Here is a 21,536-nt window from a genome sequence, read left to right as displayed (position 1 = left end):
AATTTTTTGTTCTAGTTCTGCCAACAAATACTTCAATCATACCCTACCCAAAAATTATCTTTATTGGGAGAATTGTCATCAAATTAATTGGTAAACAAATGAATAGTTATGACTTACATTAAAATCATGAGCCTTAATAAGTTCCATACTATTTACATCAACCATTCAAAGGGTTTAACAATTAATCTTGGCGTACTAGAATTGAAACAACTTCTAACTCTACTAATTTCATTAACACGTTTATCTTCAAATTATCCAAAACCTTTAAAAAAGCTAATTCTTAAGCAAGGATATAAAGGGTAGCAAAACTGTACAATCTATACCTGATTCCTTTGTTCCATATCCTGCAATCTATTAAACAGAGCTTCTTTATCTTGCTGGTGATTACATAGCTGTTCTCTCAGAATTGTTACTTCCTGAAAAGAGGATACAAAACTTTGTTAACTTTTAGTGCTTCTCAATATCTACGCCGTTCATTTTATTTTGATCTCCATATTTCTTTATTTAATAGTCTAAGACAATTCAAATGATTTTCTTATCAATTATGATTTTGGCAGAATTAATCAAATTGAGTCACTTATGTAACAATGCTACTTTTCTCCATTTGCCCTCAAGCTTACCTAAATGAATGGCCTTTATATTTTAAATGAGTTTACATAGAATTCCTATTACAATACTCTATAATTTTTTTGGGATACTGAGAAAGGATTCTAAACCAGAGTCAATATATAAATAATTCAAGATTACATATTAAAATAATGACAGCCACATATAACAAGACATACAAAAAAATAATCATGATCTAAGAGCCAAGAAATTACATTGTACACTCCAAATGTTACCAAAGTTATTGTATCATACTATGCAGTGTTTACTCCCTTAACCTATACAAATCCTATGATTTGATCTTAAACTTCTACCAACAAGAAAAAAAAAACTGAAAATGCAAATAATAGCAAAGCACATGTAATGAAAAGTACTATGGTTGGATGAAGTAAATCTAACAGTCTCAACTCTATCTAAACATGTAATATACAGTAGCAAAAAAATTTCAATAATAAAATTTGTTATTTCTATACACACCTGAGTACATGAATTAAGTGTTGACTTAAATCTAATAGATCAAACTAAACTGCACAGTATCTTATAACTTTTTTTTAAGGTACACCAGTTCTGATGTGTCTTTTTCCTCAAAGTAGTCTGAGACAGCTGTCTCTAAGGTTATACAGAATATACCTCTCAATTCCTCCTTTTTGTTGTGGAGAAGAGTCGTTAAATGGTTACCACTACTAGTAAGAATTACAGCTCATTCTAGTTCTGTTAAGTCTCTGAATCTTCAACACCTCAAAATGTCTTGACTTGTATAAAACTACCAAAGTAGTCTTATACAAGCATGAAGTAGGAGATGATGAATGGAGAAGCACTGATTTAAAAGCTCAAGAGAGAGACGACTGGCAAAATCTAACCGAGGCCCTTTACGTCAATAGGCGTAGGAGATGATGATGTATAAGACTACATTAATCAGTGACCTAACCTTGAGATTTCAATACAATGCCCTCTTTTGAGACCATCATTATGATCAATAAACAAAATACTTTAAATGCAGGGCTTACAAGTTAATTTACTCATGGCTATTTGTGGTTAATAATCTATTAGTGTTCTTGAAATATTTTCCTTTGCAGTTAATTCTAATGTTTAAGAAAGCCTTCTTTGAGGCTTGTTGTTTATATAGGGTATGACTGCCAATCCAAACTATGTCTTCTACAAAGCCTAACCACAGTAGCTTAGTTTTTGTTATATTGTTATATTAGGAATTTAATGCCATTAGCTTTGTTTGGGGTAGCTCAGAAATTCATTTGGTTCTAGATTCAAGAGTAATATCTCAGGACTAAACTACTTGGTTTCAAACCCTAAAATAAATCCTCAAGTGGTAACTAGTGGTTTTAACACACCATTCAGTAAAGATTTTGGTGTTACATGGTATCTCCACGATTTGAGATCCTCTCGCAGAGCCTCAAATTTATCAATGACAAACAATACTTCAACAAAAGCTATGTGAACATTACAGGAGGTTCATAGAAATAAATCATAGGCTAAACCTTTACTTCCGCTTTAAATCTAAAAAGATCATTATAATGCTTAAACTGAGCCTGTTACATAAGTTTATTTTCAAATACTGTATATATTTAGAATACAGTGACTTAAAGTGCTATTCTAGATACCATACATTTTTGCGTATAAGATAATCTTTAGATAAGACAAAGTAAATAATTAGGGCAAACTTTAATGAATTCAGGTCATATCTGTTGTATGACTGGTGAATTACAAAACCAACAGTGTATAGGCTAACTTATGCTGTATCCAGAATAAATTAATTAAAGCCTATTTTATATCATGCTTTTCCTAACCACACCGCCTGATATGAAAACCATTGTTTTATTTATGTTTCACTGGTTGTAAAAGATGACTGCTGATTTCCCGGGGATGAGACTTTTTTTACTTTTTTAAATTGCCAATTGACAATTGGCATATTATAGAAAACTGGAACAACCACTGTTTGTAGATAATTAAATCTTTAATACAATAAGATTTTTTTTTACAAAGTGATGTAGAAAGTGGGTGGGATTGTATAATATAAAAATAAAAAATACTTAGATACCAAGGTGTTTATGGTCATTTGTGACAGGTTTGTTCTAAATTCCTCTTAATCATGGAAATGCTTAAACAGAGTACAGTACAGTACTGTTATAAAAATCTTTTATATATCTATTCAGAATTCATGTTCAGATAGATTTTCTTTTAAGTAACACCAAAATTTTCCTTTGTTTAACTAATTACTTGTTTTATGTAAACAAGGAGTTTTCTAATGTATTTCTGTAAACTTATTTCATTCTATTGTTTTGGTTAATGCTGGGTAACTTCAACAGTTTTTATTTTTCAAATTCTCTATATACTAGATACTACCAATACAGGGTTGTGGGGTCTTTTGACTGGACAGACAGTACTACAATGGATCCTTCTCTCTGGTTATGGTTCATTTTCCCTCTGCCTACACACACAATGAATAGTCTGGCCTATTCTTTACATATTCTCCTCTGTCCTCATACACCTGACAACACACATTACCAAACAATTCTTCACTCAAGGGGCTACTGCATTGTGATTGTTCAGTGGCCACTTTCCTCTTGGTAAGTGTAGAAGAGACTCTTTAGCTATGGCAAGCAGCTATTCTAGGAGAAGGACACTCCAAAATTAAACCATTGTTCTCTAGTCTTGCATAGTGCCATAACCTCTGTACCATGGTCTTCCACTGCCTTGGGTTATAGAATGTTTTCTTGAGGATACATTCGAGCACACACACTCATCTTATTTCTCTTCCTCTTGTTTTGTTAAAGTTTTTATATTTTATATAGATATGACAAATTCGGAGATAATTTGTATTTTCCTAACCATACAAACCTTAGCTATTTACATTGGGTTTACCTTTCGGCGTAGCTGAAATGGCGAGCCATTAGAATTTAACGAGGGTGTATTACCCCCGCGCTAGTTAGCAGGGGGGTAGGGGAGTGGTAGCTAGCTACCCCTCCCCCCCTCACACACCGGTGAACTGCTTCACTTCACTTAGTGGTAGGACTTGTCTTGGGGGACAGGGCTGGCGGGCAAATATGTGTAAATAGCTAAGGTTTGTATGGTTAGGAAAAATACAAATTATCTCCGAATTTGTCATTTGTTCCGTAACCGAAATACAAACCACGCTATTTACATTGGGTGACTTACCCCTTAGGAAGGGTGGAAAGTCCCCAGCCATACTGGCTTTGGCTTTACCCGGGGACTCAGAATCCGAGTGAGTCGCACTCGAGAAAAGGAGTCCCTGCATCTCACAAGTTCCTTGCTCCGCAAGGAAACGTGGGGCCTACATAAGCTTGTGTGTGAAGGAAGAAGTGTAACCCGTCCTAGGCAGTTGACCTGGAGTTCCAGAAGGAACTCTGGGTTAGGACGTTCCCAATACCACCTCGTCAGGGTATGGGGGACGCGACAGTATTGACTCAATACTCGGAACACAAGGAAGCATGGTTTACCTGCAGAGGTTTGAGGTCAGCTATGCAGAGACCAGGATGCTGCTTCCCCAGTAGAGGGGACGATAAAGAAAGAAGTAAGGGCCAGACATACTTCTTTTGTTCATGCAGACTAAAACCTGATAACAATGCCCTCAACCTTCTGCTACCTGTCCAAAAAGGAGCCTGAGGTTAGACCAGCTGTTGTGTAGCCACCACAGAGCGATAGAAACGTATCGGTACTCCTGTGGGTCACGTCCTGCAGGAAGCGGGCTGCGAAGGTCATTAGAAGCTTCCAGACTCCAGCTTGTAGCACCTGCGTCACAGAGTAGTACTACTCGAAGGCGAGGGACGTTGCGATGTATCCGACATCGTGCTGTAGGGCGACGTGACGGGGGAGAGTCTGAAGACAGGTCGAGATGAATGTCCTTGAGTCCGAGCTGAAGAGGTATACTGGTGACTCTCCCGTGTCCTTCCTGTGCTCCCAACCCGGCTGCACGTGAGGAAAAACTGCAGCTGTTCCCAAAGATAACCCCTCAATTCCTTTACTGGCAAGAAGGAGAATGTTTGGGTCATCTGATACAGAATGGTGACTCGAAATCTTGAAGGAGTTGGACCGAAGGGCCGGGACCCCAAGATTCTGAGTCTAGCAAACAACTCAGGAGCGAACCTGAATGTTGCCTTCCCCTATTCCTTAGAAAGGGCGAAGTCGTACGAGACCAAGAAGATTGCTTACACACTGGCCGAGGCCAGAGTGAGCAGGAGCACCGTCCCCCAAGACGGAATACGATCAGAGGCCTGACGTAATGGTTCTTGAGAAGATCTCTTAAGGGACTAAAAAGTCCGAACCATGCTCCATGGAGGAGGTCTCACTCTGACTGGGGGCAGGGACGCTCGCAGCTTCGCATGAGCGAAAAAAGGTCCAGCGGGAAGGAAAAAGTCTATTCCTTTCAGCCTGAAGGCCAGGGAAAGGCTGAGCGACAGGCTTCACTGCCGAGAGCGGAAAGGAGTTTCCTCCCGCCGAAAAGCAATAAGTCCGTTATTGCTGGAGAAGAGGCCTCAAGAGAAGAGGTATCTCTCCCACGACACCAACCACAGAAGACTCTCCACTTCGCCTGGTAGACCCCTGCGGATGACTATCGCAGGTGACGCGACCTCCGCTCCGCGACTGTAGCGGGTTGTCTCTTCTTGAGGAGGGGGCGTAGTGTCTCCAGGCGTGAAGCCAAAGCGATGCCACGGTTCGTGAAAGATGTTGTAGTGTGGTTGTTTGAGTAACCTGTGCCGTGGGAGAAGCTCTCCCGGGAGTTCCGTCAGGGGAAGCAGAGGGTCCGGAAACCGTTCCGCGTATAGTCACAGTGGAGCTCTCAGAGCCATCGAAAGGTTGACAGACAACCTGGTCTTGTTGAGACCCATTCTCAACAAACAACAATGGTGGGAAGACGCAGGCGTCGATGTTGTCCCACCATCACCAAAAAGCATCTTGCCAAAGAGTCTTGGGGTCTGAGACTGGGGGGAAGAACAGCAGAAGCTTGAAGTTCCAGGCTGTCGCGATCAGGTCCCCCAGGCCAGGACTTGCTGGTTACTAAAGGCCAAAGACCCCCAGGTACCCTCTATCTGCGAGGCTCTGCTCAGATAGTCGGAGAGAACATTCCTCTGCCCGGAATGAGCGAGCCGATAGTGGTATTGAGAGGACCTCGGATCATCTCAGTATCTCTACTGCAAGATGCGAAGGTATGAAAATGCGTCCCTTGCTGGTTGTAATACGCCAGTACCATGAAGTCGTCGCGCACGGAGCGACTCGGCAGGAACTGTAGGATCTGTAGAGGGGCCAGACTACGGCCCCTAAGCCTGCCTGAATGATGGAGAGGTATCCTTCAGGTCCTGACCATAGGCCTGAACCGGAACATGGCCCCCCCCTCCTTTTCTTTGACGAGTCCGAGAACAGCATCAAAATGTGGGGAAAGGACGAGAATATCCACTCCCATCCAGAGGTTCCATAGGTCAACACCCATTGCAGGTCTAAACGTTCCGCTGGTCCCATAGGGGCCAGAAAGTCCGGTTAATCGTTGCTTTGATACCACCGGAACTTGGGCCGCCCCACAGGGAACTTATCTTGAGGCGACCATTCGGGACTTTAGACAGGTCAATGAGGAAAAGAGACCTAGGAAACGTTCCAAGGTAGGGCTGAAAGCTCTGCTTGACTGAGAACAGGTACTGCGACTCTCCTCAGCCTTGCCACAGTCAACTGAAGGGAAGGCTCGGAGAAGGAGGCAACAGCATCTGGCGTCCCTGGGCGGTCACCCATCCAAGTACTGACCAGACCCAAAGTTGCTTAACTTCGTTGATCGGACGAGAAGCGGTGTTTCCAACGTGGTAAGGCCGTTGACTCAATATCATGGCTAGATACTCCAAATGTTGAGGCAGAAGTAGAGAAGGCTCCTACCAAATTACCATGATCCTTCACTCATGGTAAGGACCCGGAAGCTTGTCCCGGCGTTGAAGAAGGTCGAACCCGAGCCTACCGGAGTTGACCAGAACTCCGAAAGGCGAAGGAGGCGGAAGCCTACTCCTGAGCGGCCATGAGGAAAGCAGGGAGAGTTCTCTGGGGAAAAACCTGCGATGCCGCGGCGGGATCGCCACACTGCATCTTAAGTCTAGGCTGCATTCCAAGAGCTTCCTGGAAGATAGATGGAATGGAAACTGGAAGTACCCGTCCTTCCGATCCAGGGCCTAAGGAGTCCTGCCGCCTCGTTACCAGTCTGATCGATTCTGCTGTTCCACGCTGGACGAAGTTTGTTCGACAAACTTGATCAGAGCTGAGAGGTCGACGACGGAATTCCCGTCTCAGATGCTTTCCTACAAGAAAGGATCGACTGAAGAAGCCGGGGGGTGAAGCCGTCGACGACCCTATGGAGGACCTTCTCCTAAGGCATGGATCATTCTGCTCAAACGGGCAAAACTCTTGCCGACCCCATGGCATAGAGGTTCAGTGACACTGAATTCGCTGACAGAGACGGAGAGATGATAAGAGCGAGGCGCGATATCCTTGGCTGATCACGGAGATCGTGCAGGAATCGGCATCGGGAAGCTGTTATCCGGATGAGTAACCTTAGGCATCCTCCCAGCGTGAGACCTGCAAGGGGGGGTTGCCAATCCTAGAGTTTGTGAAATCTGCCGCTCCCTCTAGGATTATGCCCCCCGGGAGAGCCTCCCGTGCTACCTGTCCCTGACAGGAGGGGACTGCTATTGGACACCTTGTCTAAGCTGCCGTAGCCGGTCCGATAACTAAGCCGACGAGGCTGAAAGAAGAGGCGCTGGAGGCCAGCAGGGTCTGGAAGAAAGCGCCTTGGAGGAGTGAAAACGGAAGTCGACTTCCTCCGCACAACCGCTGTCCATGTCTCTGTCCTTGGGCACAAACAAGCTCTTCCCAAGGATGGAAGAGTGTCTGAGCTTGTCGACATCCACGGATGAGACACCCGAGAGGAAGCCCTCGGTCACTGCGTCTAGATGGTCTAACATCAAGCTTGCCCGCAAGTTCGAAACTTGGCGACGAAACGCCAAGGTGCTTGAGCCCGAGAGGAGGAAAGTACCCATGATCTTCCTTGTACAAAACCTCGGGTCGCAACCGAGGAGGGAAAGGACCTGGTAAGCCCCTTCCACGAGATGGAGAAGAGGAAGGGCTAAACCAGTCACCCCTTGCCCGACGGAGAAATCTCGAACGGAAAGCTCCCTGGCAAGACCCTTCCAGGGAATGACGAGGAAGGGCTAACCCAGGTTCTGGAAAGAAGAATGTTGCTCAGACCTCCCTGAAGATTCTTCCTGCTCTTGCATGTGCCATGCTCTGCGTTTACGGGGTGAAGACCGTGTTCTGGAAATACGCTCCAGAAGACTCGCCAGGCTGGCCATGTTGCGAAACCCCGACGGGAATCGCGGTCGCAATTGCCCTGGCGCTCGCGCGATGGTAAATCAATGGTTTGCGCGTTGCCGAACGTGGAAGCGACCATACGCGGGCACGCAGGAGCGCAGACGAAAGTGCGCGCGCAGAAGGAGGGCGAGCGTGGTAGGAAGGGCGAGAGCTGGTGATCGGAATCCGAAAGTTCACAGGCGAGGGATGACCCGTAGGCGAGCAATGGATACTGCAGGAATCGAGCCGACGTTAGTGCGATGGAACACCGTAGGCTCGCGCGATGGAACACCGTCGGTTCGTGCGATGGAACACCGTCGGTTCGCGCGATGGAACACCGTTGGTTCGCGTGACGGAACACCGTCGGTTCGCGCGATGGAACACCGTTGGTCCGCGCGATGGAATACCGCTGGTTCACACGCGGGCGAACATTGGAGCGCATGTGCGCGGGCACGTGGGCGTGCGGTCGCGTGGGCACGTGGGCGTGTGGTCGCGCAGGCACGTGGGCGCGCGGGTGAGCGCAGGCAGTCGGGAGACCAATGGCGCGTAGGCGGGCAATGGCGCGTTGACGAGCGATGGCGCGTCTTGGCGAGTGATGGCCCGTAGGCGAGTGAAGGCGCGTTGGCAAGCGATGGCGCGTTGGCAAGCGACAGCGCGTTGGCGAGCGGTGGTGCGTTAACGAAACGCTAGCGCGCAGGCGAAGAATCGCGCAGGCGCATAGGCGATCGCTAACGCATAAGAGACTAAGGATGGTTAGCGCGCATCGCACTAAACAGAAGGCGCGCAGGTGCATCAAGAAGGTGAGCACTGAAGTGAGCTGTCAATCAGGCGATCCTGGACGGTCAGGAAAAACTGTTGGCGCCCATTGGTGCGTGGCAGGAAAGGGCGTGCAAATGTGCGCTGGCGATTGAAGAAAGCTGGCGCACAGAAGGACAGAAATAAAGGTGAGCGCTGGCGAGCAGGAGGAAGATCTACGGCAAGACTCAGCTACCGGAGATCGTCCACAGCAGGCGAGTGCTAGATCGCTACTGATGGTGTCCAGGGGACCTGACACGCGTGGCAGATCGATGGCGATCGTTGACGCGCAGGAGATCGCCGACGAGCAGGCGAACGTTGACGCGTCTGTGGTCGCTGGCGAGCTGGTGATCGCTGGCGAGCAGAAGGCAACGCGTGGAATCCTGTGCGTAGAAGAGGAGTCCTTGTCCAAGACCTGAACCGAAGTTCAAGATTGCGCGGGCGAACGTGGGCGCACAGGGCGCGTATCAGGAACCAACAGGAACAGCAGCGATGATCATCAGGAGAGCGCGGACGAACAGGAGAGCGCTGGCGAACAGGAGATCGCTAGCGATCAGGAAAACGCTGATGAGCAGGAGAGCGCCTGTGCGCTAACACTGAGCAGGAGAGAACACTGCAGAAGGGCGCACAGGGGAACCCTGACACGCAAGGGAAGCAACCCCGTGGGAGGCAACCCTATGCCCCGAAGGGACCGTTGTCCGTCGGAAGACCGTTGTCTGTCGGAAGAACGAGGTCAGACTGCTGTCCATCTGCACAAGGGGCGGAAGGTCAAGAAGGCGTTGGAGATCGATCCCTGGAGAGATCTAAAGAGGAAGGAGCTGCAGGCTGCATACGGAGATTCAAAAAGGCGTCTCTTAGCACCCTTATAGGGAGATGGGAGGCCCTTACGACGTAGCGGACGGTGAGCCTTATGGTGAAGGCGGCCAACAGCAACAACAGCAGAAGAGTCCTCCGAAGAGGAGTCTCTATGAGTGTACTCTCGCGAACAAAAGAGAAACACTTCGTAGAAGAGACGGGTCAGCCAGTGACCTAAAAAGAGCAATCCTCCGAAGAGGGGCTCCTGCAGTTGCCCAGCCCCTTGAGCGTAACTGCAGGTGTGACCGCTCAGCACCAAGAGCATAGTCGCACGAAAAAAAGGCAAGAGAAGAACCCCCCAAAGGGGAAAAACTCAAGCCTGGACAGGAAAACTTCCCTCGGAAGGAAAGTTACCCACCCAAGGAGGCGAGCCTCCTGAGTGTTCTAAAATGAACTGGAGAGCTGTCAATCGTCACGGGAGTACTTCCAGGAGAAGAAGACACGCCCCTAACGAAGATCTATAGGGGAGGCAGCAACAGCCGAATCCCCAGGCTTCAACAAGACAGCTCACTCCGTTGTCACATTACAGAAATGAACTAGATCGGTAACTGTGAAAAATAAAAACAAAAATCATTAGTTAACATTCATTCCCCCGGGAAGGCTCCGAAGAGGAATCCCGAGGGATAGGAAAACAAGAATTACACAACAGGCACGTGCCCTCACAACCACTTACACTCACGGAAGGAGAGCTGTAACCAACACAGAATTACAACAATTATAATTATGTAAATATGTAATTATGTAATTTAAAAAAGAATGAACACTAAAGAAAGAACGAAAACCCCGAAAGGAATCGTTCTACAAAGCTGAAAAATCAACAAATACAATTAGATTTATAAACTAATTGAGACAAAACGTACGGCGTAGCAACCCCACCCACACGGGAAGGAAGCTACTCAGACGTAGTAAAAGGGTGAACAACCTCAAAGAGAGAGAGAGAAAGACCGTAGTCAAACTCGATCGCGACCCATGAAATTACACCATGGTAGCCTAACTGCCGAGGGCTCCACGGAGATATCGTACACTACACACACAAGCACAAACTCTGAAAAGGAAACTTACTGATTTCTATACTCAAATATATACATAAACACGAAAAATGTTTACATATACAGTATATTGAGTAAAAGAAAAGTAAGTGATTAAGTAAAGACAAAACAAACAATGGCTGCCAAGCGAGGACAAAGACAGAGACGTCTGTCCATTGTCCGAGCCAAAAGTGAAGTGAAGCAGTTCACCGGTGTGTGAGGGGGGGAGAGGTAGCTAGCTACCACTCCCCTACCCCCCTGCTAACTAGCGCGGGGGTAATACACCCTCGTTAAATTCTAATGGCTCGCCATTTCAGCTACGCTGAAACCGAAAGGTAAACCCAATGTAAATAGCGTGGTTTGTATTTCGGTTACGGAACAAATTTATTTTAATGTTACTCTTCTTAAAATATTTAATTTTCCTTTTTTCCTTTCCTCACTGGGCTATTTTCCCTGTTGGAGCCCCTGGGCTTATAGCATCCTGCTTTTCCAACTAGGGTTGTAGCTTAGCAAGTAATAATAATACAGTACATCAATTAAATGCAGTACTGTACACATCTCTCAACCTGCCAAACAACAATTACCCCTGTATCTTATGCATGGTAAGTATCTTTGCTGTCTCCTATCAGTGTATTAGAGACCAAGATGATTTTGTGTGGATTAGCTGTTTTTCTAATGGCTTTTTCCAGTGGACGGTAAATACTGTTGTCTGAAACATGATGAAAACGATCCAAATTAGTCAAAACTTTCTGAGTTTAGTGAATCATGTGATCTGACATACCATCCACATAAGCAATTTGAGACTTTTTACTACTGTTAGGGGGAGAAGTGCCTACTTCAGGGTGTGAAGGGGATATTAGGATCAGACTAATATGCTCACTTTTCTGCCTCACAATCTAGTTTAGTCTTATAGAGCAACAAGAATTGTGTAAACAAATGTTTAGCAGCTATCGAATCTGTGAAGGTGCTGTGCGCATGTTCAGCAATTTTTTTTTATAACTACAGGTATGTTTAATCAAAAGAAATGAGCCATGCTCAGAGCTTGTAAAGCTCATCACTACCAACAGATAACTGAACTTGTGTGTCCTCTACAGCTGGCAGTTTGTCAATATTGTCGTCATCCTGCTAGATTCAACTAGTCTTGTCTTCACCACCTTCTTAGAGCTGTAAATTGATTGTTAATCATTAAATATATTTTCCCATTAGTGATTCAGAAAGAAAGACAATTTTCACAACGATAATCAAACCCCAGAATTGCCCCTGACAAGATACAAGGGAATACAGAATATGACCTATAGAAATAATTCCCATGCACATACCAGGCAACAATTGTAACCTAAACTAAAGGAAGACATCTTAAAAAACAGTACTGTATGTAGATAAACTGAGAGCGTGTCTGATTACTTTTGGATCGACAGGTGAACTAAAAGCTATATTTTTGAGGTGGCAACCACAGCTTCCTACCACTTATGGTAGAAGGCTCTGTTCTTTCGTTAAGGGCATGTATTGAATGCATGAAGAAAAAGAATGTGTGAAATTTTAACATTTTTACGGGTGTCAATTAAACTGGCCTTCTAGAGGAGAAGATATATGAACATCAGGAGAGGTTCACAGAGATAAATTTAGGCATATGTTTGTGGTGTACCTGTGTATCCTGGCAGTGCTGCCAATACCACCCTCCTGACTGTTACCGCAAAAATTAGTGCCTAGGACATTCAGACTAGAATTAAGGCTAACAAGGAATATGGGTTTTTGATAAAATTAATACTGTATGGTATTGCATCCTCCCACAGTAGCATTTTCAGTTATCATATATGCTGGAAAAATAGAACTAATTTCCATATAACGTGAGGGAAGACATACCCGTTGCAATTCTTCTACAGCCAGTTGATAATGGTCTTTTTCCACAGACATCTGACGCATTTCTTCTGTTAAAACGTGCATTCTTTCTGAAACTTCGGTTCTTTCCTTCTTGAGATTGGCAACACAATTACGAAGTTCTTGCAAGCCAGCCTAAAATATTCAAGTTTAACACAAAATGTTACAAGCAAATTACTTTATACCTATATGAACTGTTAACAGTTACATATTGCAATTACTGTACTATAAAACAGTAACTTTTGCTGATCATTAGTACTTGAAAAATAATATTCCATCATTATTCTAACGGTTGTACTAAAACTCAGGAAAATATTTTGGAAAATAGAATGAATTAACTTTGTGACAACAAAAAATAAGGATGTCCAAAACATAAAAATGTAATACTGTATTGATGAATTCCTTAATAATTAATATACACTACAGTATACAGCACTCCATTACTATAATCTCCTTTCCTTCAACAAAATTTCATGGACTATTTTTTCCACAGAAGATTGGTGTAACACACATTTCCCTCTGCAGTCTGACTATTATTCAACAATCCTAATGCCTTTAAAAATATTTTGTAACATAATTTCTATCATAAAGCAGTACTAAATTTAGCAATATTTATAAACAATAGCCATTATTTCAAAGCAATACCAAATATGACAAATTTGGATGCAATCTGTATTTTCCTAACTATGCAAACTAAAGTCCTTTACACAGAAAAGATATCAGTAAAGCTAGAGTACACTGCAGTTAAATTTTTATAACGAGTTGTAAACAGGTGGTCAGTAATTACCAGCCAGGAGCAGGGCTTAGCATTTACTTTGATTGCAACCAGGAGTTTTTAGGGGGTAGGTGATGACAGGAAAGTATGAATAAAGGCAGCTATATCACCTGCTGAGCAGCAACTACAGGTCCTATAAAAAGGTGTCTAGGGGCCTGTGGGTCAATTCCCACAGGTAATATGTAGTAAATATGGTCTGCCGTTTCTAGATGCCTACAAGGAGTACCTGCGCCGAAGAGAGATTCTCACGTAATGCCAGTGTCGTCCTTATTCCTCTGACATCATGAGCTCTACCGGGAGCAGAAGGTGAGGGTGGCAAATGAGAACTCTTAATAACTTCCCTCAATCAAGAGGAAATCTAATTTTTAATCACCTTCCACTTGACTCTCCCTGTGGTGAAGAAGTGAAATTGAATTGTTTGCGTACGTTTAAGGTAACGCCTCAGCACCCTCACAGGACACAAAAGCAGCTGATTAGGACATCGGTTACTGCTCTAAAGCTCACGATCTGAAATAAAGAAAACCTGGATTGGGAATTGACGGATTCTGGGTTTTAGCTATGAACTCAGGGACGAAGGAGAACGAGACCTATCTCCAGCATCTGGTATGAGCAATGCTAATGGAGAGATCACATGAAGTTTGCTAACCCATTTGGAAGAGGCTAAGGGGAGCAAGAAAATAATTTTGAGTGTTAGGATCCTGTCTGAGGCAAGCCTCAACAGTTCATAAGGTGCACTCTTAAGGGACTGCAATACCCTAATACTGCTCCAGGGGGGTGGTCTCACCTCTATTGGAGGGCAGGACTGCTCAAAACTATGTATGAGCATACTGTAGTTAGTTCTGCCAAAGAGGAAATAACTCCTTTCAGCCTAAAGATCTGGCTCAAGACTGAGTGATACCCTTCCATTGCTGATACTGGGCAGAGCTTTTCTCTTCAGAGGTAAAGTAAAATTTTGGCTATCAATAGAATACTGTAGAGACTCCAAGAGGAGAAACACCCTTCCCAAGACACCAACCACAGAAGATGGCCCACCTGACTTGGTACAGGGAAGCTGAAGATTTCCAGAGGTATCACGATATCTCTCAAGCAATTTCGCATGAAAGGCCTTCCTCTGACAGATGCTGGATGACCTCCACGGGTGGAAACAAAGCAATTCCACAAAGTTATGGAATATCTAGGCAAGTGGTTAGCACAACAGGGAAGGGAGAGGAAGCAATTCTCTAAGTCTCTATTGGGGGCTATTTCATGGCTACTAGTTATAACGAGGGGGGTGGACCGGAGATGTTTCAAAATGCTCCTTATCAGGCAGAATGGAGGAAGAAAATAGATGTCTAGGCCATTCCAGAGGTGTTGGAAGGCATCCTCAAATGCTGCTTTTGGGTCTGCTCCCAGTGAGCAGTACGCCAGATCTGGTAAGCAGTATATTGGAAATTTCTGATTTAGCAAGGTTGTGAATAGGAGATGAGAATGAGAGAGAGATTACAATAGAGGAAGTGAGGAGAGCACTAGATGAAACGAGAGTAGGAAAAGCATATGGTATGGATGGTGTGAAAGATGAGATGTTGAAGGAAGGGGGTGTGACTGTACTTAAATGGTTGGTGAGATTGTTTAATATGTGTTTTGTGTTGTCAATGGTACCAGTAGATTGGATTTGTGTGTGTATTGTACCACTATATAAGGGTAAGGGAGATGTGCATGAGTGTTGTAATTCAAGAGGTATTAGTTTGTTGAGTGTAGTTGGAAAAGTGTATGGTAGAGTAATGATTAATAGGATTAAGGATAAAACAGAGAATGCAATTTTGGAAGTACAGGGTGGTTTTAGAAGAGGTAGGGGTTGTATGAATCAGATTTTTACAGTTAGGCAGATATGCGAGAAATATTTAGCAAAAGGTAAGGAGGTGTATGTTGCGTTTATGGATCTGGAGGAAGCATATGATAGAGTTGATAGGGAAGCAATGTGGAATGTGATGAGGTTATATGGAGTTGGTGGAAGGTAGTTGCAAGCAGTGAAAAGTTTCTACAAAGGTAGTAAAGCATGTGTTAGAATAGGAAATGAAGTGAGCGACTGGTTTCCGGTGAGAGTGGGGCTGAGACAGGGATGTGTGATGTCGCCATGGTTGTTTAACTTGTATGTTGATGGAGTGGTGAGAGAGGTGAATGCTCGAGTGCTTGGACGAGGATTAAAACTGGTAGACGAAAATGATCATGAATGGGAGGTAAATCAGTTGTTGTTTGCGGATGATACTGTACTGGTAGCAGACACAGAAGAGAAGCTTGACCGACTAGTGACAGAATTTGGAAAGGTGTGTGAGAGAAGGAAGTTGAGAGTTAATGTGGGTAAGAGTAAGGTTATGAGATGTACAAGAAGGGACGGTGGTGCAAGGTTGAATGTCATGTTGAATGGAGAGTTACTTGAGGAGGTGGATCAGTTCAAGTACTTGGGGTCTGTTGTTGCAGCAAATGGTGGAGTGGAAGCAGATGTACGTCAGAGAGTGAATGAAGGATGCAAAGTGTTGGGGGCAGTTAAGGGAGTAGTAAAAAATAGAGGGTTGGGCATGAATGTAAAGAGAGTTCTATATGAGAAAGTGATTGTACCAACTGTGATGTATGGATCGGAGTTGTGGGGAATGAAAGTGATGGAGAGACAGAAATTGAATGTGTTTGAGATGAAGTGTCTAAGGAGTATGGCTGGTGTATCTCGAGTAGATAGGGTTAGGAACGAAGTGGTGAGGGTGAGAATGGGTGTAAGAAATGAGTTAGCGGCTAGAGTGGATATGAATGTGTTGAGGTGGTTTGGCCATGTTGAGAGAATGGAAAATGGCTGTCTGCTAAAGAAGGTGATGAATGCAAGAGTTGATGGGAGAAGTACAAGAGGAAGGCCAAGGTTTGGGTGGATGAATGGTGTGAAGAAAGCTCTGGGTGATAGGAGGATAGATGTGAGAGAGGCAAGAGAGCGTGCTAGAAATAGGAATGAATGGCAAGCGATTGTGACGCTGTTCCGGTAGGCCCTGCTGCTTCCTCCGGTGTTTAGATGACCGCGGAGGTAGCAGCAGTAGGGGATTCAGCATTATGAAGCTTCATCTGTGGTGGAATTGTGGGAGGTTGGGCTGTGGCACCCTAGCAGTACCAGCTGAACTTGGCTGAGTCCTTGGTTAGGCTGGAGGAACGTAGAGAGTAGTCCCCTTTTTGTTTTGTTTCTTTGTTGATGTCGGCTACCCCCCAAAATTGGGGGAAGTGCCTTGGTATATGGGATGGGTGAATAGGTAGACTGTCAAAGAACGCCACTAAGTGAAGATCCTGTTTGCTATCTGAGGATGCAAAGACTATTCTGAACTGACAATTTACTTCTCCCTGCTCAGCTTGTCCACCACGATGTTCTCCTTGCTTGGAATAAGTGGGCTATCAGAGTGATGAGTTGAGCACTACCAATTTATGAATTTCCACTACTAGTTGGCAAAGCTAGAGAAACAGTACCAATACAGTGGTGTTGTCACTCATCAACAAAGAGGGCAAGTGTTGAAGTGCAAGGAGAGCTGCTCGAATCTCCTGCACGTTGACTTGGTATCAATGTTCCTGGTTAGTCCATTGTCTCAACGTTAAATTTTGTGGGAGGAAAGCTCCCAAACCTTCCTTCGAGCGTCCATGAACAAAGTTTTTGTGGAAGCGATAGTAGGGTGAGCCCTTAAAAAGCTTCGTCTCATCCAGCCACCATTCCAGATTGAGTCTCAAATCCTCCCCTATCAGAACTAATGATGAAGGAGGGTCGCTCCCTTGGGTCCAGTGCCTCTTCAGCTCCCATTAAAGCGACTGCAGGTGGAGATGACCGTTTGGAACAAGATGCTCCTGGGAGCCAAGTGTCCCAGCAACTTCTGCCAAAGCTTTGCTGGCAGATGGGGTTGTTGAAGGAAAGGGAGAGCTACCTCTTAAAAGAGTACAAGTCTGTCTCGAGATGTGATGACTTTTCCTACAAGTGTTGCTACCCACACCCTGATAAATTAGTCTTTGTTTGGGCACTAGGATCACCTTTGCCAGAGTCACCAAAAAACGGGAAGATGGGGAGAAAGGAGGAAGCGGGGAATCCCTATGGATGCTGTGATGAGCCTTACAATGCTGCCGATGGAATGGAACTCGGTAGCAAAAAGTGGAAACTCCTGTTCCACTTGAAGGCAAGCCAGTCAGGCAATTAGCAAAGCCTGAATAACAAAGCCTTTACATCCTTGATGATGTAGGAATCACAAATAGTGCTACACAAAGTTACTAGCAAATGAAAGTGTTTGTTTGCATAGTCCACCTGCCAGGATGGATCTTGCAAACCACTGTACCATGTTGACTTCCAAAGAATGTGCCTGTTTGATTAGGGCCTAAAACTTAGACCTTTCGCTGATGGAAGTCCCGTATAGAAGCGTGACCTCTCTCAATGTACAGATTATTTCATCTGCCCTAGTTGTAGTCAAGCTGCAAACATTACCAGTACGTTGAAAAGCAGGTGTTTTCCTTCTATGAAACACTCCCTGAGATGATTTTTTACCCTCTGTGCAGCACCATCCACCTTGGATTTGTCTGTGAATGGCAGGTTCTTGGAAGGTGGGACTCGCGTGGAACTCTCCTGAATATACAGTAGTAGTTGTCTTCCTTTGAATGGGAAGAAAGGCAGTCACCAAGATGCAACTGACTTCTTCACCTTAAATGCTGACTGCATATGGATAGAAACCCTCATGAAGAGTTTCAAGGGTGTCTCTCTACCTTGTGTTCCTTTGAGATTGAAAGGTGCAATGGTAAAACGGCTCCAGAATAAGAAAGATCCTTGAGTTTTGGGTTGAGGCAAACTAGCCTGTATGAGTGAAGATGAGGCAGAAGTGGGGAAGGAACTTGAAATACAGTATGACAAATTCGGAGATAATTTGTATTTTTCCTAACCATACAAACCTTAGCTATTTACATAGGGTTTACTTTCGGCGTAGCTGAAATGACGAGCCATTAGAATTTTTAACGAGGGTTTATTACCCCCGCGCTAGTTAGCAAGGTGGGTAGGGGAGTGGTAGCTAGCTACCCCTCCCCCCCTCACACACCGGTGAACTGCTTCACTTCACTTAGAGGTAGGACTTGCCTTGGGGGACAGGGCTGGCAGGGCAAATATGTGTAAATAGCTAAGGTTTGTATGGTTAGGAAAAATACAAATTACTGTATCTCCGAATTTGTCATTTGTTCCGTAACCGAAATACAAACCACGCTATTTACATAGGGTGACTTACCTTTAGGTAGGGTGGAAAGTCCCCAGCCTTACTGGATTTGGCTTACCCGGGGACTCAGAATCCGAGTGAGCAGCACTCGAGAAAAAGAGTCCCTGCACCTCGCAAGTTTCTTGCTACGCAAGAAACGTGCGGCCCACATAAGCTTGTGTGTGGAGGGAAGAAGTGTGACTAGTCGACCTGAAGTCCTTTAGCTGGAATTCTAGGCTAGGACATTCCCAATACCACCTCGTCAGGGTATGGGGGACGCGACAGTATTAACTTAATACTAGGAACACAAGGAGGCATGGTTTACCTGCAGAAGTTTGAGGTCAGCTATGCAGAGGACCCAGGATGCTGCTTTCCCCAAGAGAGGGGAGGATGAAGAAAGAAGTAAGGGCCAGACATACTTCTTTCATTCATGCAGTCTAAAACCGGGTAACAATGCCCTCAACCTTCTGCTACCTGTCCATTAAGGAGCCTGAGGTTAGACCAGCTGTTGTGTAGCCACCACAGGGCCGATAGAAAACGTATCGAGGCTCCTGTGGGTCACGTCCTGCAGGTAGTGGGCTGTGAAGGTCGTTAGATGCTTCCAGACTCCAGCTTGTAGCACCTGCGTCACAGAGTAGTTTCTCTCGAAGGCCAGGGACGTTGCGATACCTCTGACATCGTGTGCTCTAAGGCGACGTGACGGAGGAGGGTCTGGATTCAGGGCGTGATGGATGACCCTTTGAATCCAGGCTGAAAAGGCATTCTTGATGACCCTCCTCTCCGTCCTCCCTGTGCTCCCAAACAGGGCTTGCACGTGAGGACGAACTGCAGCTGTCCTTTAAGATAACCCCTCCAACTCCTTACTGGGCATAGTAGGAGAAGGTCTGGGTCATCTGTTACAGAATGGGGACTCGAAATCCTGAAGGAGTTGAACTGAAGGTCCGGGACTCCAAGATTTTGAGTCTAGTAACCAACTCAGGGACGAACCTGAACGTTACCTCCACCTATCCTCTTGAATGGGCGTCGTCGTACGAGAGACCATGAAGTTCGCTGACACGCTTGACCGAGGCCAGAGCGAGCAGGAGCACCGTCTTCCAAGACAGGTGACGATCAGAAGCCTGGCGTAATGGTTCGCATGGAGATCTCTTAAGAGCCCTAAGAGCCCAAACCATGTTCCATGGAGAAGGTCTCACTTCCGACTGGGGACAGGTAAGTTCGTAGTTTCGTATGAGCGAAGAAAGACCCAGCGAGGAGGAAATGTCTATTCCTTTCAGCCTGAAGGCCAGGCTTAAGGCTGAGCGATAGGCTTCCACCACCGAGAGCAAAAGGCGCATTTCCTCCCGCCGATATACAATAACTCCGCTATTGCTGGAATAGTGGCATCAAGGGGAGAGGTACCTCACCCACGACACCAACCACAGAAGACTCTTCACTTCACCTGGTAGACCCCTGCGGATGACTTTCGCAGGTGTCGAGACATCCGCTCCGCAACTTGTTGCGGAATGCCTCTCTCTGTGAGGAGATGCTGGAAGGTCTCCAGGCGTGAAGCCAAAGCGATGCTACGGCTTGTGGTAGATGTTGCAGTGTGGTTGTTGAGTAGCTCGTGTCGTGGGGGAAGCTCTCTCAGGAGTTCCGTCAGGAGATGCAGAAGTTCCGGGAACCACTCTGCATGATGCCGCAGCAGAGCTATCAGAGTCATCGACAGGTTGACCGATAGTCTGGTCTTGTTGAGCCCCCTTCTTAACAGACAGAAACGGTGGGAAGACGTAGACGTCGATGTTGTCCCACCGTGTAGGAAGGCATCTTGCCAGAGTGCCTTGGGGTCTGGGACCGGGAGTAGTACAGCGGCAGCTTGAAATTCAGGGCTGTCGCAAACAGGTCCACAAGGCCAGGACTTGTTGGCTACCAGGGGGGGGCCGAAGACCACTCGGTACTCTCTATCTGTGAGGCCCTGCTCAGACTGTCGGAAAGCACATTCCTTTGTCCGGAACGAAGCGAGCCAATAGGGTATTGAGTGGACTTCGGTTCATCTCAGTATCTCTACTGCAAGATGAGAAAGTTGTTATGAAAAGGTACCTCCCTGCTTATTGAAAAGAAGCCACTACCGTGGAGTTGTCGTTCACGGAGTGACTCGCCAGGGTCTGTTGAAGTGTTGAAGGGCCAGAAAAGCGTGCTGGCGCATTGGCGCGCTGGAACTGGAACCGCGCGTGGGCGCGCTTGGCGCGAAACTCCAGAAGGGCGCTGCGAGTCCAAATGAACCTGTGAGCGCCTGTGCGCTAGCGTAGGAACTTCTTGAACTGCGCGCGACGAGGCAGGAACCAGGAGATCATAGGCGCGTAGTTGCGTGGCCAGAAGATATGCGCGGCCAGACGATATCAGCGAGGGTGCAGAACCAGAGAGATCGCCGGCGAGGAGGCGAAGGAATAAATTCCTTGCCTGCGCCCAGATCCGAAGATCGTGGGAGCGTATAGCGCACATCAGGAAAGGGGGCGCAGATGCGCGCTGGCGAGCAGGTGAACGTGGAGTTCAGTGAAGAAATAATCTCCCTGCTTGCGCCCAGATCAGGAGATTGTGGGCGGGTGGGCGAACGTTGGCGCGCATTGAGCACATCAGAAAAGGGCGAGCAGATGTGCGCTGGCAAACAGGCGATCGTGGGCGTTCAGGAGACCGTGGTGCACAAGGCGCGTAGCCGCACAGAAGGTCTCAGAAGAGGTTGTTGATTCAGCAGAAGTCTGGTCCACAGCAGGAGAGCATTTGCGAACTACTGCACGCAGGAGAACGAGGTTGCACAGGTAAAAAACCTGGCACTAAAGGGACTTACTCACATTGTGAGATAAGCCCTTTGCCCCGAAGGGACCGGTGCCCGTTGGAAAACGGGGTGGAGTGGCGCCCACTGCGCTACTGCATCCAGGAACGGGGGAGGAAGACAAGAAGATCTGGCAGGTGTCGGAGATCGCGAACGATCTGCCGACAGGACTAGCGAAGCAGCTGCAACGGTCTGTTCTCGTCGAGGAGGATCCTCTGTGG

At 46.1% G+C, this 21,536-nt stretch overlaps 1 protein-coding gene and 1 pseudogene across 2 annotated transcripts in view; both read right to left on the bottom strand.

The window, feature by feature from the left end:
• LOC137638746 (uncharacterized) overlaps positions 1–21,536 on the bottom strand; it is a 494,402-nt gene that overhangs the window by 12,686 nt on the left and 460,180 nt on the right. For both annotated transcript variants that reach the window (XM_068371088.1, XM_068371087.1), the window contains 2 exons: positions 12,501–12,650; positions 324–416 (listed from right to left, as the gene is read on the bottom strand). In XM_068371088.1, coding sequence (XP_068227189.1) covers positions 324–416; positions 12,501–12,650 — 243 coding nt within the window. The remainder of the gene's footprint in view (positions 1–323; positions 417–12,500; positions 12,651–21,536) is intronic.
• LOC137638893 (5S ribosomal RNA) lies at positions 6,324–6,442 on the bottom strand (annotated as a pseudogene).

Source organism: Palaemon carinicauda, chromosome 3 (assembly GCF_036898095.1).
Source record: "Palaemon carinicauda isolate YSFRI2023 chromosome 3, ASM3689809v2, whole genome shotgun sequence".
In the NCBI taxonomy this organism is placed as follows: domain Eukaryota; kingdom Metazoa; phylum Arthropoda; class Malacostraca; order Decapoda; family Palaemonidae; genus Palaemon; species Palaemon carinicauda.
Note: the sequence above shows the minus strand (reverse complement) of the source record. Positions and strands in the feature narration are given on the sequence as shown.